This window comes from Triticum aestivum, chromosome 1A (assembly GCF_018294505.1).
Source record: "Triticum aestivum cultivar Chinese Spring chromosome 1A, IWGSC CS RefSeq v2.1, whole genome shotgun sequence".
Taxonomy (NCBI): domain Eukaryota; kingdom Viridiplantae; phylum Streptophyta; class Magnoliopsida; order Poales; family Poaceae; genus Triticum; species Triticum aestivum.
In genome coordinates, this window is record NC_057794.1 from 408,949,553 (window position 1) to 408,971,552 (window position 22,000).

Below are 22,000 nucleotides of genomic sequence, written 5' to 3' on the forward strand. Positions count from 1 at the left end.
GTTAGAAAGAATGTGGAACGTGCTTTTGGTGTGCTTCAATCCCGGTGGGGTATCGTTCGAAACTCTGCATTGTCATGGGATGAAAGGAAGCTTTGGGAGGTGATGACTGCTTGTGTGATCATGCACAACATGATCGTCGAGGACGAACGTAATGAGAGCATCTTCGACCAAGGATTTGATTATCAAGGTGAAAATATTGAGCCCTTGCATCAAGACCCGGCCACATTCGAACAGTTTGCCCAATTCCACCGTGAGATGCGTGATTGGCACACTGATGTGAATCTTCAAAATGACTTAGTTGAGCACGTGTGGGATCACATTGGCAACCAATAGATGTATTTGTCTATTTTATGTTCAGTCAAGATAATTTCAATTTGGTTGTAAAACTATTCTATTAAAGACAATTTCAATTGGGTTGTAAAGCAATTTTAATTTTCAGACAAATATTTGGGTTCAAAACTAGTTTTGATGTAAATTTGGGCATTTTTTGTCCCTAACGGACAAGATGGGGCAAAAAGATGCGGCCGCGCGCACGGCCACCGCATCCCAGGACACGACCCCAAATCCCTACCCAAAGGGACAAAAACCGGACAAATCAAACGTCCGTTTGGGGTCGCGCGGTGGAGTTGACCTAACGGAGGAAAGGGAGAAAGCATCTCGTGGAAACCTACCACTCGGTGAAAACTTAGAAACTCCAATACGGACCATTGGATCTGCAATCTAATGTCCAATTCTTCCACCTACCATTCCGTGGGTTTTACAAGAAAAAATACACGGGCTTTGTGTAGTACTACAATAACTAGCCCTAGGGTGCTTGCATGCAAAAACACAGATTCAATCAGCAGCACAAATTCCAGATCCAACGGCCCCGTCTGAGTTTCCAAGTTCCTCCGATGAAAGGAGCTGCATATACCAGCTCGGTGATAAATTAGCTGAATGTGACTCCAGAGTATTGGACACAGAAGTTTTACAGTAACCTATACTAGTACACTAAGCCTTCGTCCTCAACACAACAGCCTCAACACAACACAGTAACAGAAAAACTGCATCAGAACATTACTGAAAACTTTATATCGGGCTCAGGAAAGTTCGGATATCACTCGCTCGCACTTCTCCTCAAGGATATTCACGGCCTCTGTGAAGAGCACCTCTGGCGGTAGAGATCCGGTGGACTCGATTGTAACTGAACCAGCAGAAACAAGCAACGAAAAAACACTGATTAGCAGCAGGCTAGAAGAATCGGAACCCCTGCAAAAAAAGAAGAATCAGAGCCATTATAAACAGGTCGTTTGCTACTTACAAATGAAGTGGTCTCTAACGCGCCGTAGCTCTACTTGATCATCAGCCAGTCTGACACATTCCCTACAAAGGGTGCATGCTCTTGGCTTTGCAACAACTGCTCTCTTCTCCCCTGGACAATGGAGATACAAGGGGTGAACATAAGCTTCGGGCAAGAACGCAGCTTGGAAAAATAAAGGCACAACATACGGGCACCTATAAACACTAGACACTTTCCATGTTGACATCACGCGGATTATCTAATTGCTTTTGATCTCTTGACCCTTATTAGTTACTTGTTGAACTTTGAACCAATTTATTCCCATGTTGTCTATCTAGTACAAAATGAATGTTGAGGACATTTGGCAAGTTAGAAATGCTTCAAAAACAACCATCTTAGTGATCTAAACTAAAGTAATTATTAGGGTCCAGTGGGTGCTTGAGTCCTAGTTAAATGCCAACATAAATGGACTAAAGTGCTCGTAAACATCCAAATAAATCAGAACTGGTCAGACAGGCCAACAATAGCAGGAGTTATACACACTAAAGACAACTTGGGACTGCAGAGTTGAAGTTAACCTTTAGAAGATACCTCTGGAATTGAATTGAACTAGAAATTGTGGACCAAGTTAGTTGACCTATATAAAGGACTAGTGTGTAACCATTTTGTTCAAGCAATTAAGAAACAGAAGTTCCAATAAGCCTCAGGAACAAGCCCTGCCACTGGATTACAGAGCGCGGTCTTTCTGGAACATTATCCCCAATTTACCCATTGCGGACAAAGGTCCATAACAACTTAGTGTCAAGCCAATTGCTGCTCTGCAATTAGAGTACTCATGGGTTCATTCCTGCACTTCAAAAGCTTTCGTGGCCACCTAGAATCCATATAATTTTGCGGATGCTGTCTAACCAAAAATAGCTAAAATGTTAGTGCCTTGCTCTTTTTTTTTTTTTTTGCTTCGAATCCCAAAGTATTAATCGCCTGTTTACAGAGTGTGCTATTGCCAAATTATGGGGGAGTGAGCTTCTGAATTGGTTGGGAAGATACTGGTATGTACTATGGTTGAATTGCTAGTCCCTGTTTGGTGATTCCAAACTTACACCTATGATATTATATCTTCAGCAGTGATGTGATTTGAATGGAAACTGAGAAATTATTCACTGTTCCTGAGGATTGCTGCTTCCAGATGGAGGTACACCATGATAGAGATAGAGACGGGGTCAAGTGCCAGGAGATTGTTGTGCTGGGGCTATACGTTACAACTTATTGGGACTTTGGAAACGTCAATGGGGTCACAGAAAGATGGCTGGCGCCATGGGAAAGGAAATGCTACCCTGGAAGAACTGAGAGACCCTGCACATGCTATGATGGTTATTTGCAGCAACAATGGAATGTTTGTGTACTGTGGGCGCCATAGGAAAGGAAATGCTCAAGGGAAATGTGGTGACCCTGGAAGAACTGAGAGAGACCCTGCACATGCTGTGATGGTTATTTGCAGCAACAATGGAATGTTTGTGTACTGTGTTTTTGTTTCTGTAGAGCTAGCGGTGCCAGGACTCTAGTGGCTATAATGATCTAGTAGTCATGGAGGTTGTGTCCATCTTCAGCGTAGTGGTGGTATAAAACAGCTCAAACCGAGGACTGCAATCAATTAGATCTTCCATTTTCAATGGAAATGAAACTAGGCCTAGGACTTTTTATTTGTAAAATTTAGGCAATATCACAAAATGATGATCTGGTAGACATGGTGTTACTAGGATTGACAAACCCCTCCCATGCTACTCAGATACAACAGTCAATAAACAAGCACACCAACAGCTACTAAAACTTCTCAGCCTCTCAAAATAGGAAGTCAAAGACAAGTTACCCTTTCCCAGGTCTTCAATGTCAAAAACATTAACTGGGCATTTTTTCACTAGCTCCTCTGCATCACCATTTTTAATTTCTTTGAGAAGAACAACCTACATGATAACAAAACAATCAGCAGTGGAGACGAATAGTTTGCAGTTACTCGACATATAATTACTGGAAATGCCATAACACGAATCTTACCTCAGGGAGCATCCTGTACCAGGCTGTAGCAACTGGAGACCACTTCGCATGAACTTTCCCCACTCCCTTAACAGCATGTGCCTCAAGCTCAATAGCCTGAAATAGAACAAAAAATATTAGAACACATCATGATTGACTTTTAACACAAATGGCACTCCCTGAAAATGCGTAAAAGAATTTTAAATTAGCATCAAAAAATTCTATTAGGCATACACTGACTCACATTAACTTAGGCTTGATTATTTAAATCATGACAAAAGGTTATTCATCTAAATGATGGTACCAAGTAATGTAACTATTAGTAACAAAATAACCTGTCCTGGCCCAAGCCTGGCGATTGTTATGTCATTATACTTCACACCGAGAGGCCTTTCAGAGGTATTCTGTTGGCTTTGACCAAAGGATGTGTAGGTCCTCTGATTGTCCCCAGATTGCGCAGGAGATGCCATAGTTAATTGGCTGCCTTCTGGCAACCACTCCAATTGACCAGACTTAACTGCGAGCCAAGAAAGCTGTAAGCAACTGTATACTGCTAAAGCCCAACCATAACACATGAATAAAATTGGATAATGCTAACAGTATATACTACCCCTCCGTCCCAAAGTACGTCTTATTTTGGGACGGAGGGAGTATATAGAAACAACAACAACAACAACAACATCAACAAGCTAACAAAACTGAAATGTCTAATTAATCATTGACATAAGATGCAGTTATTCAGCAAAGTAACTTATTGATGATTGATTAAGATAAGAGATTATGTGATTGGGCACTGCATGATTTCTAAGTCAAACAATGTTACAAGAATGGACATAAGCAGAGGTACAGTACCAAGAACCAAATATCCAGTATTTGAATCTTTGTTCTAATACATACCAGTAAAATAGGTTTGCTTAGGTGCTTTAGGTTATACACAAGATATTCAAAAAGTAAAAGGCATATATGCATTTAGTTTCAAAAGCAATGAACAGACATGATACAGAAGATAAGCTGAGGCTAATTATAGACGAAGAAATAATTTGTTGATGATATACATTTGAAAGACAAAGTTCCCAATAAGAAAATGGTAAGATGATTGGAAACTGTACTAGAGTCCGGCTTGCAGGCAAAGAATATATACCTGTAAGCCTTTGGGAACCCTTTTCACATGAAACATGCAGTTTGTACACAATAGTGTTCCTTTCATTTGGGACATCATCTACAAAAGAAAAGAAAAGAATAAGCTGGATGCAACCACATTTATGAATGTGAAACTACAGAAATTTATGACACTGACCAGAGATATAATCAAAAAGCCTTGGGTCAGCATCAAGTGGAATAAGGCCTAGTCGATGTGAAAGGACCTCGTCTGCTATAACTGAGGTATTGTCAACCATGAAGACTTTCTCAATGGCCATTGTAGGAACCTATGAATTAATATTACACAGTACATATATAATGCTTAGATGTTAAACAGGAAACATATTGGAATACCCAGCAAATAGTTTTTGAGATGGTGCAGATGACAACAATGTGCATACCTCTGCAATGAGGATTCTCCGGAAAGCATTAGCTATCGATGCATCAACGCCAATCATATCAAACTCCATATCCTCATCTGTAAGTCGATTTATCTCGATTTTAAAGTTCTTGCAGAACTTCTCAACTGAGACACTAGTATCAACTCCCATAGCAGCAAAAGCACCCGAGTATTGAAACCCTTCTGTCTATTGAAACATAAAGAGAAAACATAAAAATTTATATATGAGCTATCCATATAATCAGCTGACAGCCTTCAATAACAAACAGAAAAAAAATGTTTCAAAAATCATATGAAGATCATAAATGCCCAATCTGTTCTTAAAGTAGCGACATTTTGCCAGTATAACTGGACAATTATAACACAGCATATAAATACTGCAAAACTGGAAAAAATGATTTTGGTTTGCAACCAAATTCCTCCAAGTAAATACCTCACCGTGCCAACCTTTTCCATCTAAGCCGAACACAAGTAAACAAGCAGTGATATTTAAGAGAACATGTTCAAGCCTTTTTAACAGAAGCAAAATAGCACATCAAAACGGCGATGGGAACCAAAATCACCTTCATTTCAAAATATTATAATAATTGGACAATTGGATGCTAAGAGAGAATGATTTATGTTCCTACGAGAAATTAGGTTATTACATAAGAAGTCTACAGTACAGCGGACATGATTCCTGCGGGAAAAAAATGTCACCGCAAACAATTTAAGCGCATAAAACACCGCACACGGGCAGAATAGGTGTATGAGAATCACTAAGACGTAATGAAACAAAAGAACGGGGTAGGGAGTAGATGAATACATGAGTGGGGGCATCGGCCTTGCAGAGAACACGGGTGCGCTGGAGCTCAAGAAAGTCTGGCAATGAGGAACCATCGGGGCTTTCCATCCCCGCGGGAGCGAAGCGAGGCTTGGGGAGGGGGCGGCGGCCGTGGCCTAGTGGCGGCGGCGCGGTCGGAGACGGGAGAGGACGAGGGCACGAGGCGGCTGGGTAAGGAGAGAGAGAGAGAGAGAGGGAGAGAGAGAGAGGCTGAGCGCGCGGCGGCGGCGGCGGGGCAAAGGTTCTTCTCCTCTACAGGGAGCAAAACCCTTCTGCGCTCGCTCCTTGGGCCCCGGGGTCAGCTGCCCTGAGAGCTGTCTTGGTGGGCCGTGCGTCCCGTGCTGCCTGATGCCTTGCTGTAAGCGGATTAGCCTCTCATCCACCGTACAATCTTGATCCAACGGCTGTTGTGCCCTCATCTTACATCCTAGTTATTTCACGAATTTCGTTTAGTTAAGAAATCACTTCTTGGACCGCAAAATGAGGGGTGCAGCTGTCATTGGATAGAGAGGGCTAAAGCAACTCTAGCAGAGTCGCCACATTGACGATCATCATAATGCATATGAAACGCGCTTCATACGGATATAAAGGTTGTCGAGATGACATCTAAACACAGTGTTATCATATCTCAACCTTCATACTTTCCCCCGTTTTCTCATTCAAGCACTTAGATTCTCTCCAAAAAATAAATGTTTAACATCAAGAAATCATGGACATATATAGTTTTAGAGAAGTTGCAAAAACAAAAATATGAACGAGCGACATGTCCAAATCACATCTGGCGTTGACGATCGTCATAATGCATATGAAACGCGTTTCATACGGATATAGAGGTTGTCGAGACGACATCTAAATACAGTGTTATCATATCTCAACCTCCATACTTTCCCCGTTTTCTCATTCAAGCACTTAGATTCTCTCCAAAAAATAAATGTTTGAACATCAAAAAATGATGGACATATATAGTTTTAGAGAAGTTGCAAAAACAAAAATATGAACGAGCGACATGTCCAAATCACATATGGCGTTGTGTGCACCAGCCCTTCCGTCAGAGTGTGCACCAACCCCTCCTCCTCCGGTATGAGTAGTGTGCTCTTCTTCGAGGTTTCTCGAATGTATGATGATATCCCGCGTCTTCTCCCAAAATTCTTGAGCCCCTAAAGCCATTGTGACCGGATACATCGTGCTGAACTGATTCTTTTTTTAAACGGGGGCAAAAGGTGATGAACTGATTCTGGTCGTGTAGGCGGGCATCTCTTATCTGATCCACCTTAATTTAAAGTCTACTCCACTCCATCTCTGACTTAAGTTAGAGCATCTTCTTTGTCTAGCCGATGTTTGCTCTCTTGCATAGCCTCCTATCTCAGCTTCTTCTCTTCATTATTCTTCTCCTCCAACTCAAGCTTTTATTGCTTCCTTTTCCTCTCTTCATCCCCTCGGTATGAGCGACCAGTGCTAGCCGCCGAAATGATACTTCTAGGCACATTTATCATTTTCTCTTCATCAAAATCATCTCCGTCGTCATCCATCTTCGAAGAGGAATTGGCGCCCTTCACAGATTATGGATTGTCGTCCTCATACCTCATCTTCCACTTCTCATGCCCTTTCGACAAATCCAAAAAATGTAGGAGGCAAAATGGTTTGTCCTTCAACTTGACCATTTGTTTGTACCTCTTTTGAGTTGTCTCATCCTAAAACATACAAATGCATAAATTGATGAGAATGTTCAAAGTAATGGAAAGATGGCAATAAAATAACAACAAAATTGCTTACATATTGAGCAATGGTTGAACCGCTAGGAGGAGCGTGCTTCACTTGCTCCTTGCAACCCGTCGAATGGCTGCACATGTCTTGAATGCAGCCCATCATTTTGTGAGAGATTTGAGCATACTTTTATTCTCCGCCCAGGATAAAAAATGAAACGCTCCTCAATGCACTTCCAATACTCTCATGCCGATTGATTCTTCCCGACGATCACATCAAGGAGATATCTTGTCGTGCCCAGACAAACACAACATTCTCATCAGGCTTAAAGTTATTTATCCGAATTGCCTTCTTCTTTGATGAGTCGGTGGCATCGAAATGAGCAAATTACATATCTTGGATGGAATCATGATAGGAAAGCGACAACGATGCGCCCTCGAAATCAACATCGTTTGTTCCGAATTCACCAATCATTATATTGAAAAAATCATCATTGTTGAGGGCCAATTCTCCCAAATTGAGGATGTCACCACTAAATCACAAACATTGCACATTTTCCAACAATTTTGCACGGCTACCTCGCGTTCAATCAAACAAAACCCTATTAGACGGCAAAAAAATGTTTTTTTACCTCATGGTCGTTGCTGGTCCAACACACGATTGGGAAGCCGGCCTTGTTTAGTCAGTTGCCGGAGGAAGCAAGGAGGGGCAAAGGCACCCGCAACGCCCTTCCTCTTCTTCTAGTTTGGTTCCTTTGATGAGGACCGCCACAACACTCCAGGCGAAGGCAAAGGCACCTCCGCTCGAGACTCTTCACCGGTAGGGTAGAGGCCGGTCGTCGCGACTATTGAAGTCGCTGGGTCCGATTCCAAAAACAAACCTCTAGACACAGACATATCTATGTGTTGCCGTTGTATTTCATAAAGGAGATTCCTGCTTTACCGATTACCCGCTTGTTTCCGTTGCTCCACGACTTTCACCATGGAGGCCACCCAAAAGTCCTTGCTAGGTCTCAGATATCGGGATCACATGATCCATTTTCTAAATAAAAAAATCACTAATCTATTTTTTCTTTGAAAACGCCCTGCTCATGTATATGACTTAATGTTTAGGGAAGTGCATCGATGAACCCGAGTAGGTATGAAGTCACTTTGAAAAACACATTTCTAAATGCTAAAAAAGTTTGAAAAAGGTTGCACGAATACATCTTCATGTTTTATGTGCGTGCATAAAGTTTCATGGCAAAATTAACTTTTTTGTAGCCTGTGTAAAAAAGACAAAAATTATGTCATAAAATGCTATTTAGAAGCATTGAAATTGGTCTTTTTTGCTAGACAAAACGGAAAGTCATTTTTTTCACAAAACTCTATGCCGCGCACACATTTGTGAACATGTATGCGTGGATTTTTTTTTTACATTTTAAAACATGTTTTAAATGCATTTTTCAAAAAGTGGATATATATGCCTATGGGTTCAGGACGTGCCGACTCGTGATGTTTGTTTCCAGATTTCAAGCTTACCAACCGCAAGTTTGTTTCACCGAATAGAAGATTTTACCATTTCTCTCCACACTATCCAAGCCTGGGCAGTACGTGTTAAAGCACGAGTGCCTGATTCACACTTCTACTGGATCCGCAACGGTGACAACAGGTATAACTTAAAAACTATGCCTCATCATTTGCTGCATAACTGTATGTCGTAATCAAGGTTCTCCAGAAGAAGAGGAAAAGCCTAAACTAAACTAGTTTACAAAATTAGCAAATTACATGAAAATCTAGAAAAGTCATTGGTTATCTTGTCCTAGACCCACCGATTCGTCATTCCGAGATAAGAAGTTGGCATTAAATCACAACCACTGAAAAGCAGGCTGAAGATTTCCTGAAGAAAATCCCAGTCATGTCCTCAGATTTTTTTTTCTGTAATGCGATGACCTCAGCTGGAAAGAATCCGCGAGAAAATGTCTTGTGCATACTGGAGGAACATCTTGAAACCTTTTTGTACATCCGAAAATCTTTCTCATGTTGTGTCAGCAAGATACAGGATGGTGAGATAGGACATAAGATAAAATCTTCAGGCACAAGCACCAGTCAAACTATAGCCCAGAATTTCTTCCTACAAATCAACACCTGCTCCGGCCTGTTTTCCTCATTTTCCAACGTGTGAATGGTGACATCCCATAGGAACTTTGGTGCGAGATCACTGATTCTTGAGAGAGTGGTATTCTCATCTCTGATAATGATAAAACCCTGCATGTCCAAAATTATTGTAATGCAGAATGGATTATTGTCTATGAATTTAATTTCCATCACTATATTATCATATTTGATCTCTGGTATTCAAGAAAGAGAAACACAGAAGCTCATGCGACACAAAAATATTTCTAAGTGGTGAGAAAGGTTGCTTGCAATTTATACTGCATTAGGTACAAATCATTTCTTGCACATGGCCAATTGTTATACATTGAGAAACAGGCTGATTAGACCACATACTATCGTATTTCCCTGGACAAATCATTTCTTGCACATGACCATTTATGATATTTCAATCAGTAATTAAGTGGCCTTGCACAAAACCGTCATAAGGCATGTTCCACACCATTTGGGGAAATTTAAAATCAAATTGAAAATTAGTCCTTAACAAATCTAGTAAAATGATTAAATAAAAACCTGACTGATGGCATGTTCAAACATTGAAGGAGCAGTTTTCACTAGAAAAATGATGTGCTCCCTCCGTTCACTATTATAAGACGTTTTGCATATTTCAATATGGACTACATACGGATTGAAACCAGTGAACAAACACACTAAAATGCGCCTATATATATCTGATTCAGAAAAAAGTTAGAACATCTTATAATAGTGAACGGAGGAAGTACTTCTTTAAGAAAATAGATCCGATGACAAGAGAAGACATTTCCATTCTATTTGTCTGTGAAGATACAATAAATAGATATACCTCAAATATTAGATATTTAAAGCAACAAGACTGTGCTTAGGCATCTATTGTGACATGAACATGAATCACTCTTTCAATGAACATGAATCACTCTTTCAAAAATTAAAACCGTTGGAAGAAGGAAGAAGAAAAATACTGTTCTTACAAACATTGGCAACCTAGATATGATATGCAATGTGTAAATACATATTTGAATCAAGGCCACATATTTCGAGTCTAACTTTGACCGTCGAGTTGGCCATTAAAACATATGCTATATACTTATATGTACTAAAAAGTATACCATTGTAAACTTTTTTCAAATATGAATCCAATTATATACTTTGTGTGGCATATAACTCATATTTTGTTGGTCAAAACAACGGCCAAAGATAGACACAAAATACAAGGTAGTTGTGCATATAAAAAGGAGGGAGTATATATCAATATTACCTGTGGACGAATGATGCGATCTATTTCTAGCATGATATCTTCCAATAAGCAACCTCCTACATGACCTTGATAGTGTGAAAAGAGGTGGAAAGCATGTAGCAAATCATATGACCTAGGATATGTTGAGAATGGCTGGCACCTGCAGCATAATGGTTTTTGTTTCATCATAACAAGGGAAGTAGATGTTTATATGTTCAGAAGAAATACTAACCAGTCATGGTAAGAACCAATTAACCCCCGGTCATAGATAACAGGCAGTGTGTTGATGGTTGTATAGGGTACTATATTCATAATCCAGACAGGATCAGTGCTTAGTGCCATAGCAAATCCACCATAATTAGCATTCATGTCCATGATATTCCGTATGCTAGTCTTTTCAACACCAAGAAATGACCAGTACTTGCGAACCTGGTCCCGCCAGAACTGGTTATTATTCTCAAACTTCTCTGGAGTAACTCCTAGAAAACATATTCCAGAAAATAGTTTATACTTATACATATGTGCTACAAGATCGAGCCAAAGATCAAACTAGATTTACCTAAAAATTATTAGTACAATTTAAATCACTGGTAAAGCTGCTGCCTTGTGACCATGAGGTCATGGGTTCAAGTCCTGGAAACAGCCTCTTACAGAAATGTAGGGAAAGGCTGCGTACTATAGACCCAAAGTGGTCGGACCCTTCCCTGGACCCTGCGCAAGCGGGAGCTACATGCACCAGGTTGCCCTTTTTTTTTATATCTGCAATTTACAGAAATATTTGTGTGCTTCAAGAAGTAACATGTCATATTTGTGAAATGCCACACCCAAACTGTTTTCCTATCACTCAAAATTATTGTCTTGCTCAATTAAAGCCATATGTGAGCAGTAATATCAATATTTCAATAGTAAGGTCAAGGAATGTCAAATAGGACTCTGCCACAAGAATGACTTCCAGGGTTGGCAGGCCGTTAGGCAGAAAAGATAACTCTTCTCGAGGCCCCCACCGGTGTCTCCGGACTTCCTAACGTCGTTGTCAACTGCCACATCCCAACCTGGGAAATTCTTAACCCGATTCCCTTCCAGGGTCTATCTGCTGGGGTTACCCTTCCCTTAAGATTGGCTTGCTAACACTAAGGAAAGGTTGATGTTCAGTGCTCCAAAATTGGTCAGCTCTTTAAAAACCTTAATATTTGAAGGGACAAAAAAAAGCTTTAAACAACAGGCCTACGCTCAGAAAAACTCCAGCAAGCCACTGACAGTCAGCTAGTTGCAGGTACCACAGCGAATAACACTAAACTTTTTTTTTGCGGGTAGCCAATAACACTACACAATAAGCATACCTGCTTTTTTTCCGATTTTCGAACATATGTTAAACATAGAGGAATTAGTTTCACTTCAAAATTTTGAGCTCCAGAATGGAACATGGCCCAAACATGCAGAACCAAAACTAGCTCGTTCTTTCTCTTTTGTAGGCAATGGAAATGGACTGACCTATTATTTCCAAACTCCTCGAATAAAATAACAGGCGTTCAGGTCTGGAAGGCAGTTTCTGAATTTTTGATTGGTCCGTGTTCAACCGAACACAGTTCATTAATGGAGCTTGCCATGAAGAAGTGTCACCGGGGTCACAGATATTCAGGATCCCCATATCAGCATTTTTCTGTCGGCAAGATTCATCTTCAGGTTTGATCCATATAGCAGTCTGAACATGCTTAGCAATAAGCTTCCAACACATTGCTGATGTGATATTAATTAGCTTCTCCCAGATAATAGGGAAATCCTTATCTTTTCTATAAGCTGGTGGAGCAGAATATACAAAATATCCATTAGGTCGCAAAAGACGATCGACCTCTTTGAGCAATATTCCATCTGCAAAAAAAAGGAAAGAGCTACTGGTTGAATGGTGCATTTCTAAAGTAGAATTCATAAACAAAGGATCATCATCAGAAGGAACTTCTAGTAGAACAAAAATATCAATGATGAAAGAGGACACATTTTTATGCGAACCAACTTACTTTTAAGGGCATGTTACAATAAACTGAAAACAGAATATAACTAACAAGATCCCACATAAAAATACTGCCACATCTTAAATTTTGAAATGTGCTCAGCAGCTTAGCATAAACACTAACAGTATGTGAATCTTACCATTTTCATGCCAGTCAACACGACATCGGGAGCAATGAACCATTTCAAATGAATTTCCAGGATACGGTAATTGCTTTGTGGCCAACACAGAGATCATTGCACCAATCCCACGCTCTAAAGCAAACTGGATTTGATTCTCATGGCCATCTTTTGGCGCGAATGACATAGTATGAATATCTAGGGGAAGAAGATAAGCAGAGAAGCTGGCAACACCGCATCCAACATCCAAAACCTGAACAACTCCTGCAGAGCGGAGATCACCAGTACTATTGGTTGTCATATTTCCTAGCCTGCATTGATCCATTTACAGAAATTATCTCACCGCAAGATCTTTTGTACGAGATACAAGAGGGCAGCAACATAAGACTGCTATTATTTGGTGTTTATGCTTCAAGTAGGATGTTTGCTAAAGAGGAACAATATCAGATCAAAGTTGACAATGCTCAGAATTTTGCTACTAGGCATCACACCCAAATATTTATTTACAAGATATTACAAGAATCAGACCATTCTACAGCCTAAATATTAAACTACACACCAGAAAATTAGGCAAGCAATCCAAGGTTACCTCTCTATGTATTCTGATGCACCACGCTTGAAGTGAGTGCCACCGCCAGGAAACCACCAAAGCTTACCATTCTCATGCACCCAATTCTGTCCTCCTTTTACCTCAGAAAGGTGTGAATGATTCACATTACTACGCCATACATAGTCACGACTTGTTGGCCATCTTATCGGTATCTTGTAGTCATTTGGTGGGGGCACCAAACAGAACAAGCTCTCCTCTCGTGGAGGGCATTTAGCTTCAAGATCCTCGTGTCTAGATCTATCCAGGTTCCTTAAGCTTCTTATATAGGCGGCATCGTGACAGGGAATATGCTCGTTGTATTCCAAAGGGCACACATCAAGTCCATAATCAGGAACTGAGATTGATGCCGTTCGATAAGTAACACCAACTTTGTTTGTGAACTCTGAAGCATCTGCAAGTGAAAATCAAACAGGTTTAACCTTTTTGGCATGGAAACGTTCGCATGGTGCACTAGGAGTTCAGGATAGATGCGCCACATGGTACATTTCTGGCATAAGCTGCAACTCAGAGAAATAGAAAAACAAATCTAGAACCAGGACAAACTGTCAAGACCAAACTGATAGTATAACTTTGCGTATGAACTGAAACAAACTACGTCAAGGCCCAGTAGATTTACTTCTTGTCGGAGACAAGTGTGGCAATATCGGAGAGTGAATTTCTCAAGCATTACACCTCTCGTGACAACGTCGGAGCATCTGAGATAACCTGAATAGGAAGCTTAAAGCCGCGGCGCGTATTGGACGGAACTGAACAAATAATTGCGATCCAGCGGCGGATCGACAGGGGAGGCGTGCTCTGTGGCCCGGGAGCGGAGAGTAGATAGGTACCTTGGGGATTGGAGGTACCGGGCGACCGGGAGACGGAAGGGGGCAGTATGAGCGCGGGGGAGGCGGAGGACTGGAAGAGGGTGCCGGCGTAGAAGGAGGCGGCGACGAGGGCGACGCCCAGCAGGAGCAGCTGCACCGACCGCGGCTCCGCCGACGCCGGCGAACACCACCGCCCCATTATGCTGCTCTCACTCTCACTTCCCCTTCCTCAGCGTCAAGACGATCTCTGCTTGGAGGAGATGGGGAGTTGGGAGTTGGGACTGAGTTCATCCCCCCTTCCTCTATTTCTTTTTCCATTAAAAAATACTTCCTCCCTTTTAAAATACTACTGTACATGAATCTAGGTTTCATTGGGATAAATCTTTGACTATCAGTTACTCTATTAGTGTATATACTTTATGTGGCATAAAATTAATTTCATCTTAGTACTTCCTCTATAAATAAAGTAATAAACTAACAGTTTTGCTAAATCTCAGCCGACTAAAACTTAGTTACGTCTCAATCGATGCTATATTCATGAAATTTTACATTGAGATCCTTACAAATTCTTTTTTTTCATATATTCTCTTTTTCTTTCTTACATGTTATGTCACTTGACTGAGACTTGATTAAGTCTCAATCCACCGAGACCTAACCACACCCATAAACTTATATAAAACATTTTAGACCACACATCTTATATTAGTTTACAGAGGGAATACTTATTTTATGTTTATAGTCTTATATTCCAGATCAATCTCCCCTTTGATCTCCTCTTCGGCTCGAGCGCTGGGATTATTGTCTCTCTTTTGTTGTGTAGTAAGATGTCATGGCAACATCGCTCCAACGGTGATGACGGTGTTGCTTCGAAGTCCTCACAAGGCAACTTTCAATGTCGGTGGCACTTGGTCGGGCGTTGTTGAGGAGTTTAGATGTTCTTATTCCCGCCATGTTCTTTGTCGACGTGGGTCCATGGGTATTATCCGCAATATCCTCGTCACCTTCAATAGCTCCTTCTTTCAAGCCTTTGCGCGCAAGGTCATCATCCTTGATTGGTGCTACTTGTCGACTGCCTACCTAAATCAGGGTGGTGCCCCCACAATATAATGTGCGATTGTCAATCTCGTTATACACATGACTCAACGAAGATTTGATCTTCTATTGGCTTTTGCAAGTATTTCAATGATCGAATTTCTTGATGTTATCTATCACCAGCGAGAACTATGGCGACCAACGACGATAAGTTAGGATGCAGCTTTGACGAAAATTTTTAGGCATAGGTTCATGGTTGTAGTCTCACATTTGTTTATGATTGTTTTTGTGTATGTGGCTCAGTTATCCCCATTATGGGACTCGATGATGTCATTATCTAATATAAGCTAGAGTTGACTTAAAAAATGACGAGACACATTATTAAAAATATTGTGTTTGATTTATTTTAGCATTCTTTTGACTGCTTGAACTTGAGTGGGGAGTTGTGTTCAAATTTCAAAGTAAAATTGTTGCGAAATGAGACAATCCCTCTCAATTCCTTCCGAGTATTTTTCTATGAAATTTGGAAATTTAACGTTTAGTAAATGTGCCCAGGACGGCTATATCATAGGATTGGAGTTCTCCCTTTTTACACTCAATTGTACTTGACAACCTACGTGATCTCAGAACCTATTGCATACTTTTTATAAGTCCGACTTTTGTTCATCTTTTTCGTTTCTCTAAAATTTGGATGTTATTTTCTGTGAGCCATTCAAAGACATCATACCGCTTCAAAATTCCCTATGTTTGAGGTTCTGTAAGAATTCATATCACTTGATATCCTATTTGTTTGTGTTATTTTGGACAAGTTTTGCAAGAACTATACTTGAATAGTTCAGTTAATTTCCCACGGTAACAGAAAAAAGCTCAAGGTCCTTCTTCAACCGCCCTCAGGCCTTCCCACAGACGAAAACAAACAAAAAAAATGAAAGATGCATATCCATCGCCTCAGGTGTACAGGGTAATACCTTGATTATCACACACACACACAAAATATGTAACACCTTGAGGAGATGAATAGTAATGATTCTCAGAAAACAAAAATATATATATGCAAATTAGTTCCAAGCCTTTCAGAACTTTCTTTTATGAAAGAACAACTTTAAATTTCATAACGCATCTTAATGAGGTATGCAGGTTCAATTCACATGATTCTCGGTGTCGTCCAGCAATGTACAATGATCAAACATATCAGAATTCAGAACATGACAATTCCCACCAGAAACACAAGCTCTGTACTTTCAACATTTTTGTGATCAAAGAGAAATATAGGTGCTATTTCATGGGTATAAAATCTATCCCGGGGCTCAAGCGATCTCTCAAGAACAATGCCTACAGGATGGTGATACAAATGTACGCTGCACAGCTGAACTGAACGCATGTCAAGGTGTGGCCTGTGACAATGCAGATCCAATCTGACACATGAGAGGGTACACTGGACTGAACTCCTTGTCTCCACGGGACCTGACCTTCATCTCATAGTCGTCCAGGGTTGCCTTCACGCCCTTCCAGATCTGATCCTCGCCTTGTGAATCAAGCCACAGAGAATACTGCAGCGGTGTCAGCTTGTTCCGCTGTAAGGGCGAGTGTAGCTCATCCGGCCCTCGTGAATATAGGTGGTGGAGGATCACGCTGGGTGGCAAGTCCTGAAGGAGTGGAGACTTGTCAAGCTGAGATGTCTCCAGGAATAGGACGGGGCGGAATGCACGTAATGCCCGGTATGGCGAGCCCAGCTGCTCCACTGGAAACAGATTCTGACCGACAGCTAGCTCCAGCTCGGCCATGTCCCTAGCCATTCTCAACTTCCCTGCTTCAGAGAGTGGCCTGACAAGAGAAGCGTGTCTTATGAAGAATATAAGGATCCTTGAGGCCATCCTTCTAACCATTATGGTACATATGGTCTCCGAGCGGGAGGCTGATGATGGCAGAAGCTTTGACAAGAACTCGTTGCGGAAGTGGACGGCACACTTCTGAAGCTCCTCCATGTAGGCTGATGCATTATTGTCCATCGCTCCATCCATTCCATCAGCTCCAAAGTCCTGCTCGTGCATTTGCAGAATGCATGATTCCAGACGATCGAGCATTGCTTGGAATAGGGAGGTCACCGAATCACAAGCAACCCCATATATGACCCCGAGAGATGGGGAAAGGACTTCAGAAGCAACATTTGGGAGTGTTGACAGGATGCTTGAAATACGTGTGTGAACCTCGTGGAGATGTAGACACAGAGCAAAGTTTTTTAATTGAGCTGGAGTCACTGTGCCAGTAACTTGACGGGCTTCAGGGCCAGTAGAAATCTACATTTGAAGCAAAATATATGTCAGCAAATGTGCACAATGATGGAAGTGATGCCAATAACTGCACAAGTGCATGCACATATACAAGGCAGCACATACGAGGAAAGAAGAGAGGCATTATCAAATGCATATGAAGGATAGACAGACAGCGAGACTATAAATAAGAAAATGAAATAGAAGACTGTCATCTAGCAGCACCAACAGGTATAGCCATTGCAGTTATAGGCTCAGATGATGCGTGCCCCTTTTACTTCCCTGGAAAGGCAATCCAGCCTTTCTGTAGGAAAAGATTGAGGGACAGCTGACACTACTGAATGGGAATGGACATGAAGACAGGGATACATTAAGCAGTGTGCTACAGGACAGCATTTTCTCATGATTTCTCCTGTTTGATGTACTGTATTTATTTTCTTCCTTTACTTGCAGCATTCAATACATATGTAACAGAACAAAAAGTTTAGTCAATGAAACCAACAAGAAAACACTACTTTTATGGATGCAACCACAGCTACCACAACCCGGGGGCAAGCTGACTCAAACAATCACAGACCTGACTAAAACCTGCATATTTATTGGTCTCAATGAGTAAGTTTGATTTTCCGACAAGTGTGAGCAGGAGTTTTGAAGTCCAGAAGATGAGAAGAATCAAACTATGAGCGGCATCTAGTAATAAAGGTCAGGACGGGAGGTGACTGATTAGGTTCCCACTCAACTCAGGAGTGAAAAACCAACCCGCTCAAGACAATGAGCTAGCAGATACAACTATAATCGCCTAAGGAGACCATTGATTTTCTGCTTCTCGGGCATGCGGACACCATGCGTATGGCAGAAGCCAAGGGAAAATGCTTCTCCCTAGTTGGAAGGGATTAAGATCAAAGCATCTTTAAAGCTGAAGCACAACTGCTCAAGCCCATCGACACATGTCCCAAAGCCAAGGTTGGAGAAATTCAACAATGTGGAAGAGCTAAAAGCCTAAAACGATAGCAAAAACAAGTATAGACAAGTTTCAAACACATTACTGGGAACTTATACTCAATGCAGCCTGACATGAGGAGCATTTGTTAAAATTTGATGAATAAATTGAGAAAGCAAAAACTACCTACAGACTTGCAAAAATAATTAGTAGAAAATAGTGTGCACCTGATATTCAGCTCTTTGTGCTAAAAGAAGCAAGATCTTTCCAATTTCACGCAGAACAAGAAGCAGCAAATGCCCATGAGTTCGCACAACTTCAATTTCCTCTTGGATGCGAGATATTAGCCTTGATATTTGATCCTTCGATGGTATACTTCCACGGTTCGACATAGGAAATATGCTATTGATGTAATCAGAAAGGCGACTCTGACTGAGAGCCAAAAAGGCAGTCTGGAATATCTGAATGGCTGCAACCATGTGATCTTTTCCTTCGGGAGTAAGCGCTGGAAGGGTACCCTTAACATCAGTATCTCTTGAAATCCTCTCAAGAAGGTTCTCAATCATTGAGAACAGTCTAGGATATCCAAGAGTAAATATTTCCTTGACAAAGCTTGACGCAGTAAAGACGGATTTCAGCTGACTTGCAAAGGCCTTAACAATTGCATCCCATACTCTCTCTGTCAACAGAGGCTCACCCTCCTGCAAAAGAATTTCTGTCAGTAGAAGTTCAAGCACATAGAACAAATAATTATTTAAGAAAGAACAAGGAAGGGATCAAGACACAGGATGTGCCTGTTAAGTGTTAGCGCCATACTTTGGAAACAAGCGAACATACCAAATATACTAAACTATCGTTGCAAGTGTAAACAAATTTGAGGCAATGTAGGAACTAGGAACAGTGACATAGAAAAATTTAGAATCTGATTGCAGATAAAACATGGAACACCCCACTTCAACTCTGAAGAACAGAAGCTGTGATTATAGAAGCTAGAAGAGGCTATGCATTTACCAATGTATCAGTCTAGTCTACATTTGAAGGCTAGGTACCATGAATAGATATTCAGGTGGGGGAGCTCCTCTGGTGATTCTCAAAAAACAAGATGTACTTAATTTAACCATCTAACTGATATCTTATACCTGATCCTAGGCATGCACTAGCTTAGCCCTAGCGAAAACTATTAGATGATAACAGAATCATCAGTTTCAATCAACAGAAGGGCTGGCTGCTCTCGACGACGGGGTGGTAATGAGATGCTGGGAGATGAGAGTTATTGGTGGATTGAGTGGGGGGAGGATTGCCCTCCCAATTCGAAGTTTTTTCCAGGAAGTTTCAACCATCGTAACTATGACAACAGTCACGACCGGCTATTAAGATCCTCACGACTATGGCAGCGTGGTACGCTCCGCCCTCTCGCGACCACTACTCTAATCAAAAGACTAGAGGCCCCTACGGGAGGAAAAATAGGACCATTTTGTGTAATCAATAACACTGCTATTTGATATACCATATAATCCCCACCCGCAAAACTAAAGTCTAGTCAACATAAGAACTGAAAAACAGTGAAACCTAAACATTTACTGGTATATTCATTTTCTGTGTGCATATGTCATTTCGTATCTCTTTGACTGCCTATATATCTCATAATTCTCAAGTGACAGTCATACTGCCAAAAAAAAAAACATGATATAGAGCATGTTCAATGCATCTTGATTCTAAATTGTCATTTCCATCAATCTGAAATCCTCATCATTAATTCAAAGATCGTGGCTCACCTGCCAAACCTCCTCAAGGAACAGCATTTGTGTGAACGGCACACGCTTCTTGGTGAGCACAGTCTGCAGCTGCCATGCAGCGATGACTGCCCGATGCAGCTCCTCCATGCACTGCCTCATCCTTTCCCAGAGTGCATCGGCTGCCCTCTTACTGCCACCAAGCTGTGGTGTGCCGCTTCTCTGCACGCCTCCAGGGCCGCCTCCACCACCAGCCATCGATATAGCCTTCATGTCCAGTGCCACGGTCACGCTCTTGGCCCCTGCTGCTTTGCACTTCCCCACGAGCCCCTCAACTGCCGGCTTCAGTTCTCCAAGATTGTAGTACACCTGCAGACCGCACCAGATGTCGTTCTGGTTGGACTCGGTGATGCCACGGTCGATCACAGCACTGGCCTCCGATCGGAGCTTGGAGGCGGCAGCATCAACCTTGCGCATTTCCTCATCAACGGCATTGATGCCGGAGAGGTTCTTCTCCTCGTATAGGAGGCGGATCTCGCGATGGAGCTCAGCCTGGCGGGCAAGGTCGGGGGCAGGGGAAGAGGCGAGGAGGCGTGAGGAGAGGCGGACGAGACGGTGGGAGTGGAGGAGGAGGTCGGCGGTGGCGAGGAGGCTGGAGAGGGAGGAGGAGGAGAGCGCGAGGTGGGCGCGCGGCGCCGAGAGGTGAGATGAGAGTAGGGAGAGGTGGGAGAAGAGGAGGCGGAGGTTGGAGGGGAGACTGGAGAGGGAGGCGGAGGCGGAGCGGAGGGAGAGGAGGTGCGAGAGGAGGAGCGGATGTCGGCGCAGCACCTCGGCGCGGAGGTGGCGACGGAGGAGGCGGATGGCGTCCTGCAGCTGCTCGGCGCGGGAGGCGGCAAGGCCGGAGGAGAGCGCGGCGGAGGAGAAGTCGGAGGGGGAGAAGGACGGGGAGAGGAAGGCGGAGAGGACGGGATCGGAGGCGAAGGCGTCGAGCGGGGAGGCGGGGTCGGAGGAGGAGGAGGTGGGGGAAGGAGGCGAGGCGAAGGAGTTTCCGGTGATGAGGTCCTTGGACGTCGGCGAGAGGAGGAGGCGCGGCGTGGCTGGGGCGGCCATGGCGGTGGCCGTCGCCGGGGCGGGTGGTGGATCTGGGGATAGGAGAGATCCGGAACACTCACTCCTCACTAGGCGTCATTTGGTCGTTAGAAGATTGAGAAAGTTGGATGGCTATAAGAGCAACTCCAATATGGGACTACCCATTTTGTCCGCCGCCGTCAGTTTAGGTCAGCGCGGACAAAAACGACGGTTTAACGCAGAGACTTATTTTTATTTTCTGTCTGCTTTGTATTCTCGCGGACTCATTTTCGATCCAAATTTAAACACATTTAGGTTCGAAGCGGACACAAAGTGAATGCTTTCTACGTCTCTCTCGTCCACCTCCGCCTGCTGCCGGTCCCGCGTGGCCTACCTACCATCCACTCACAGAATATATTTTTCTCTCTCCCCTCTCTCTCGCGCTACCATGGCACAGGTGCTACCACGCCGCCGCACTCGCCCTACTCGGACGCCGCCGTGCTCCCGCGCTCGTCCTGTCGGGGGGCAGTACAAGCATCCACGCGAGCTAGCTAGCTTAGGGCCAGTTCTTTTGGGCAATTCTCCCAGAATTGACCCCTTCCCCAGCTTCTCCCAGAATTGACACTTAATATTTTTTTACAATTCCTAGCTAGTTAAGGTCTAATTAGCTA

At 42.6% G+C, this 22,000-nt stretch overlaps 3 protein-coding genes across 4 annotated transcripts; all 3 read right to left on the reverse strand.

Moving 5' to 3' along the window:
- Positions 1 to 644: 644 nt before the first annotated feature.
- On the reverse strand, positions 645 to 5,968 carry LOC123053408 (DNA-directed RNA polymerases I and III subunit rpac1). Its single transcript, XM_044476888.1, has 9 exons — positions 5,656 to 5,968; positions 4,852 to 5,037; positions 4,608 to 4,737; positions 4,452 to 4,529; positions 3,646 to 3,827; positions 3,332 to 3,427; positions 3,147 to 3,240; positions 1,301 to 1,411; positions 645 to 1,183 (listed from the first exon to the last, which is right to left on the reverse strand). The coding sequence occupies exons 1-9, from the start codon at positions 5,740 to 5,742 to the stop codon at positions 1,080 to 1,082; spliced, it is 1,068 nt and encodes a 355-aa protein (XP_044332823.1). The 5' UTR covers positions 5,743 to 5,968; the 3' UTR covers positions 645 to 1,079.
- A 3,062-nt stretch (positions 5,969 to 9,030) lies between these two features.
- On the reverse strand, positions 9,031 to 14,599 carry LOC123053394 (probable methyltransferase PMT7). Of its 2 annotated transcripts, XM_044476871.1 has the most exons (7): positions 14,308 to 14,594; positions 13,460 to 13,871; positions 12,892 to 13,181; positions 12,235 to 12,612; positions 10,976 to 11,222; positions 10,765 to 10,903; positions 9,031 to 9,623 (listed from the first exon to the last, which is right to left on the reverse strand). In XM_044476871.1, exons 1-7 carry the CDS (start codon positions 14,483 to 14,485, stop codon positions 9,465 to 9,467), a joined length of 1,803 nt encoding a protein of 600 aa, XP_044332806.1. In that variant the 5' UTR covers positions 14,486 to 14,594; the 3' UTR covers positions 9,031 to 9,464. The 2 variants fall into 2 exon arrangements, with proteins under 2 accessions (XP_044332806.1, XP_044332812.1); XM_044476877.1 differs by lacking the exons at positions 9,031 to 9,623; positions 10,765 to 10,903 and adding an exon at positions 11,303 to 11,502 and having other exon boundaries at positions 10,989 to 11,222; positions 14,308 to 14,599.
- Positions 14,600 to 16,402: 1,803 nt separating this feature from the next.
- LOC123053415 (conserved oligomeric Golgi complex subunit 5) lies at positions 16,403 to 21,472 on the reverse strand. Its single transcript, XM_044476896.1, has 3 exons — positions 20,304 to 21,472; positions 18,756 to 19,229; positions 16,403 to 17,615 (listed from the first exon to the last, which is right to left on the reverse strand). The coding sequence occupies exons 1-3, from the start codon at positions 21,369 to 21,371 to the stop codon at positions 16,701 to 16,703; spliced, it is 2,457 nt and encodes an 818-aa protein (XP_044332831.1). The 5' UTR covers positions 21,372 to 21,472; the 3' UTR covers positions 16,403 to 16,700.
- Between the last annotated feature and the right edge of the window lie 528 nt (positions 21,473 to 22,000).

What these genes read in the sequence shown, in the direction of transcription:
- LOC123053408 (XM_044476888.1), bottom strand. Translation starts at nt 5,742, where the DNA reads ATGGAAAGCCCCGATGGTTCCTCATTGCCAGACTTTCTTGAGCTCCAG. An exon ending in GGAGAATCCTCATTGCAGAG is followed by an intron (nt 4,738 to 4,851) that starts GTATGCACATTG and finishes ATTAATTCATAG; the next exon opens with GTTCCTACAATGGCCATTGA. An exon ending in GCTTTTTGATTATATCTCTG is followed by an intron (nt 4,530 to 4,607) that starts GTCAGTGTCATA and finishes TTTCTTTTGTAG; the next exon opens with ATGATGTCCCAAATGAAAGG.
- LOC123053394 (XM_044476871.1), bottom strand. Translation starts at nt 14,485, where the DNA reads ATGGGGCGGTGGTGTTCGCCGGCGTCGGCGGAGCCGCGGTCGGTGCAG. An exon ending in TGTTGACTGGCATGAAAATG is followed by an intron (nt 12,613 to 12,891) that starts GTAAGATTCACA and finishes TTTTTTTTGCAG; the next exon opens with ATGGAATATTGCTCAAAGAG. An exon ending in ATTGGTTCTTACCATGACTG is followed by an intron (nt 10,904 to 10,975) that starts GTTAGTATTTCT and finishes ATTATGCTGCAG; the next exon opens with GTGCCAGCCATTCTCAACAT.
- LOC123053415 (XM_044476896.1), bottom strand. Translation starts at nt 21,371, where the DNA reads ATGGCCGCCCCAGCCACGCCGCGCCTCCTCCTCTCGCCGACGTCCAAG. An exon ending in TCCTTGAGGAGGTTTGGCAG is followed by an intron (nt 19,230 to 20,303) that starts GTGAGCCACGAT and finishes ATTCTTTTGCAG; the next exon opens with GAGGGTGAGCCTCTGTTGAC. An exon ending in CACAAAGAGCTGAATATCAG is followed by an intron (nt 17,616 to 18,755) that starts GTGCACACTATT and finishes CTTCAAATGTAG; the next exon opens with ATTTCTACTGGCCCTGAAGC.